This window comes from Conger conger, chromosome 1 (genome assembly GCF_963514075.1).
Source record: "Conger conger chromosome 1, fConCon1.1, whole genome shotgun sequence".
NCBI lineage: Eukaryota > Metazoa > Chordata > Actinopteri > Anguilliformes > Congridae > Conger > Conger conger.
Window position 1 is genome coordinate 9,536,952 of NC_083760.1, and position 4,462 is coordinate 9,541,413.

Genomic DNA, 4,462 nt, shown 5'->3' on the forward strand with positions numbered 1-4,462 from the left:
GCTGGGACCACCAGGCCCCAGCCCCCACCCCCCCAACCCCCAACCACCGCCTCCACCCAGACCCTTTGTTCTTCTGCTCGTAAGCACAGGACAAAGAGCTGGGAGAGCGGCCATTAGCTCATCGGCTCTGGACAGCGTATATAGAAGTATCTGACGGATGCTACTGGGTGAGAAACAGCGCCATTTGGGTTAAAACAACCTGCTGGCTGGAGCCACGTCGAGGGAAAGGTCCGGTTGCCCTGGTAACCTATGGCCATGACATTTGGTTTAGGGCTTTTGTCTAAATATAGCACAAAACACTTGTAAATTCCCTTTATGACACAACAGCTGTTAACACTTTGCCCCACACCTTTGGTGTGGAGTGTGGAGTGTGTGTGTGTGTGTGTGTGTGGTGTGTGTGTGGGTGAGCACGTGTGTGTGTGTGCATGTGCGTGAGCATGCAAGACTTTAACGAGGCTTAATGTCATTTACATATTCACAAAAGAGAAAGAATCATTTTATTTCTTAATTACATCATTGAAGCGCAGGGGCGTCAGTTGTGAAAAAGGTAGAAAAAAAGCACATTTCTGAATTCTTTCTCAATAAGTTATAGCTCTCAGGCCAGCTCACAAAAACGCAGGAGAACGAGAAGCCGTCAAACAGGTACAGAACAGAAGCGGGGAGTTACTCGTGTAATTGACCTAAAGGTCCGAAGGTCCTTTCCTTTCATCACCTTCTCTCTCTTTTTTCTCTCTCTCTCTCTCTCTCTCTTTTAGACGTTATAAAAGAAGCACTTGGCTTATATATTACAGTCCTTCCACCCTACGTGTAGGGCTCACAAGCAGTACTTATTTCATGAAACTCAAAAAAAGTTTCTTCGTTGATCCACAATTAACTGATCAGCAAGGGTTACAGTTGGTAAAAAAAAGAAAAAAAAGAAAAAAAAAAAGAATAATAATAATAATAATTACATTGACAATAACAATAATGGTGTTAATAAACACAGTCCTCTGCAGTCAGGCGTCTGATTGGCCACAACTGGGTTCAGTCCTCAATGACAATGCTGATAGGTGGAGTCAATGTTGCCAGGACGACGGGGGGGGCAGGGAGGAGATCGTTGGGTGGGCCCATCTCCTCCGCGCCAGATCCGCACCGCAGTAAAACACCTTCAGGTATCCCTGCAGGGGAAGAAAGCGGGCACGATCGTTAAAAAACCCCCCCCCACACACACATCCCTCACAGTGGGACGTCCCGGATCGACGGTGACCGGTACACGGGAGAGGAGGGCAGCGGGTCACGCACCTCGTCCACAAAACGGCGGGGGGAAAGGGGGGTCGCACGGGGGTCAGTCCAGCTCGTGCACCTCCTCCTGCGGAGCCATGGTGGCCCGTTTGGACACGATCTCCCACTGGGGGGTGAGGGCTTTAGGCTTGGTCCCTGAGAGAGCGGGGGGAGACGGGGGAGAGGAGACGTTAGTCACAATGTCCACGCTCAAGTAACACTCACGCCCGCACCCCGCGCCTACAGCTACGCACAGCAGGGTCAGGCGCAGGACAGCTAGCCATTCGGGTTTTCACCAGAGGCCACTCATAGTCTTTGCATGAAATCCAGCCCAACAGCCGGCTGTAGATGCAAGTAGTGCCTGGCTGAAGGGCCGCAGCCCAGTCACACAGGACGAGTGCGACTGGGTTTCATGTTAGCGGAGTTCACACACGGTCCACGATTATCCACTCCACTGCCGCTATCAAGCACGCGCCTCCGGGCAAACATAAAAAAGCACTATTTTACACGTTCCTGAAATGCTCGACTCACCCACAGGACCCTCTCTCTCTCTCTCTCTCTCTCTCTCTCCCTCTCTCTCCCTCTCCCTCTCTCCCTCTCTCCCTCCCTCCCTCCCCCTCTCCCTACTGGCCACACGGTGTTACCGCAGGTCCCAGCCTTCGTTCGACCTCCGTCACCCTGCGTGTCATTTCTACCACGTCCGTCATCGGGAGGACCGATCCCACAACCCCCTTCCCATAACCGCTTGCGCCGTGTGACATCAGCGACGGCAGACGACGAGAAACTCCGCCAAGCGACTTTGAAAATTCACGTCTCTTGAGTTTCGAACTCCGCGGGGGGAAACCAGACTTCAGCAGGCGAATGTCACCGCCGGCAGCTCCAGACATCCAGAGATCGGCTGATCTCCCCCGCAGGTCGCGTGCTTGCAGTGAAAGGCAGAGAGGCAGCGCGGAAAGGTAGCGTACGGGCACTGCGGGGGGGCGGTGAGCTCGGTCTTCAGGACCGCGCTGGCGCTCCTCCGTTAGCCGGTGTTCTACCGCTTTTTCCGAGGCCGAAACCGGGCGACCTTCGACGCGCTACAAACAGAGCGGAAGGCGTCGGAGGAAAGGGGAGCGGGAAGATCCAGGAAAGCCGATAATCGATCACGGACGACCAACGGGGAGGAAAGGGGAGCGGGAAGATCCGGGAAAGCCGATAAATCGATCGCGGACGACCGACGGGGAACAACAACAGCCGCCCCCCAAACGCAGGACTGCGCCGTTAGCTAAACCCAGTAGGCCAAAGTCCACAGGCCCGCACCGTGCTCACACAAACTTTGTACTAACCGCTGATTGAACTGAAACCTCACAGCCTACGAGAAAGAAACCCACAGACCAGCGGTCTCAGGAGCACAGTGATGCAGGTGTATCATTAGAGTAAACCGTTCTGAACCCGCTGGCCTCGTGTTTAACATCCTCCCTTCGGTCTTGAGGTTCTGGAGCCGTGTCCGACAACAGCCTCCCCCTCCCAGGTGCTCGTCAGTCCCGATATGTCCGATTAGCACACGGTTATCGTGAGACGGACGAGCTTTCACTTCGTATAAAATATCTCTGCAAACGCGTTTGATGAACGCACCCGCTGACAGAGGAAAGTGTGTGAAGCCCAAAAAGCAGACACCACAGTCAGGTGCGACGCTGCCATCGGAAAGAAACTTCCTGTCAAACACGATCACTTCAGTGCAAGATAACCCAAAAAAAACCACAATGTAACTGTGAAAAGATGTCATGTGATGAACAAGGGCCAATTATATAGCAGCAGAGCAGAGATGGTCCAATCAGCCTGCAGTACTGCTTATTAGTGATGATACCCACATTTGGCAGGAAGAAGAGTATCAACTGATTTAATCAACACCGCTGATGTCAAACGCCAGTCCTGGAGGGCCACAGTGTCTGCTGGTTTAACTCCAGTCCTGGAGGGCCACAGCGTCTGCGGGTTTAACTCCAGTCCTGGAGGGCCTCAGTGTCTGCGGGTTTAACTCCAGTCCTGGAGGGCCACAGCGTCTGCTGGTTTAACTCCAGTCCTGGAGGGCCACAGCGTCTGCTGGTTTAACTCCAGTCCTGGAGGGCCACAGCGTCTGCTGGTTTAACTCCAGTCCTGGAGGGCCACAGCGTCTGCTGGTTTAACTCCAGTCCTGGAGGGCCACAGCGTCTGCTGGTTTAACTCCAGTCCTGGAGGGCCACAGCGTCTGCTGGTTTAACTCCAGTCCTGGAGTGCCACAGCGTATGCTGGTTTAACTCCAGTCCTGGAGGGCCACAGCGTCTGCTGGTTTAACTCCAGTCCTGGAGGGCCACAGCGTCTGCTGGTTTAACTCCAGTCCTGGAGGGCCACAGTGTCTGCAGTTTTAACTGCAGTCCTGGAGGGCCACAGTGTCTGCAGTTTTAACTGCAGTCCTGGAGGGCCACAGTGTCTGCAGTTTTAACTGCAGTCCTGGAGGGCCACAGTGTCTGCAGTTTTAACTCCACTCCAACTCCTGGTTTTGGGGGTGTTATTGACATCAGTGATTCATTTACGTCACTGACTGAGTAAATAATCCACACAACTCATTCTCAAAGCCTTAATCGACAGCTGATTGAAAGGAGACTGCAAAAACCCGCTGACACAGCAGCCTCCTGGGGACTAAGTTCAAGATCCCCCTGGTCCACACCATTACACCCGGAGCGAAGCCTGACCTGAATATCTCCCATCATGCACTGCAGATGTGGAGAATGGCAGAGTTTGTAGAGAGTGGGGATGTAGAGAGAGAGGGGGATGGAGAGAGAGGGAATGGAGAGAGAGGGGAAAGGGGGGATGTAGAGAGAGTGGGGATGTAGAGAGAATGGGGATGTAGAGAGAATGGGGATGGAGAGAGAGAGGATGGAGAAAGAGGGGATGGAGAGAGAGGGGAAAGGGGGGATGTAGAGAGAGTGGGGATGTAGAGAGAATGGGGATGTAGAGAGTGGGGGATGGAGAGAGAGTGGGGATAGAGAGAGAGGGGAGAGGGGGGATAGAGAGAGAGGGGAGAGGGGGGATGTAGAGAGAGGGGATGTAGAGAAAGGGGATGTAGAGAGTGGGGATGTAGAGAGAGTGGGGATGGAGAGAGAGTGGGGATGGAAGGAGAGGGGAGAGGGGGGATGTAGAGAGAGGGGGGGGTGGAGAGAGAGGGCATGGAGAGAGAGGGGGGATG

General features: G+C 53.8%; 1 protein-coding gene across 1 annotated transcript in view; it reads right to left on the reverse strand.

Moving 5' to 3' along the window:
• Positions 1–474: 474 nt before the first annotated feature.
• The window catches only part of mta1 (metastasis associated 1), a 55,523-nt gene continuing 51,535 nt past the window's right edge, over positions 475–4,462 (reverse strand). The window contains 3 exon segments of the mRNA XM_061259985.1: positions 475–1,157; positions 1,282–1,552; positions 2,226–2,336. Of these exon segments, the coding sequence (XP_061115969.1) occupies positions 1,325–1,552; positions 2,226–2,336 (339 nt within the window). The 3' untranslated portion in view covers positions 475–1,157; positions 1,282–1,324.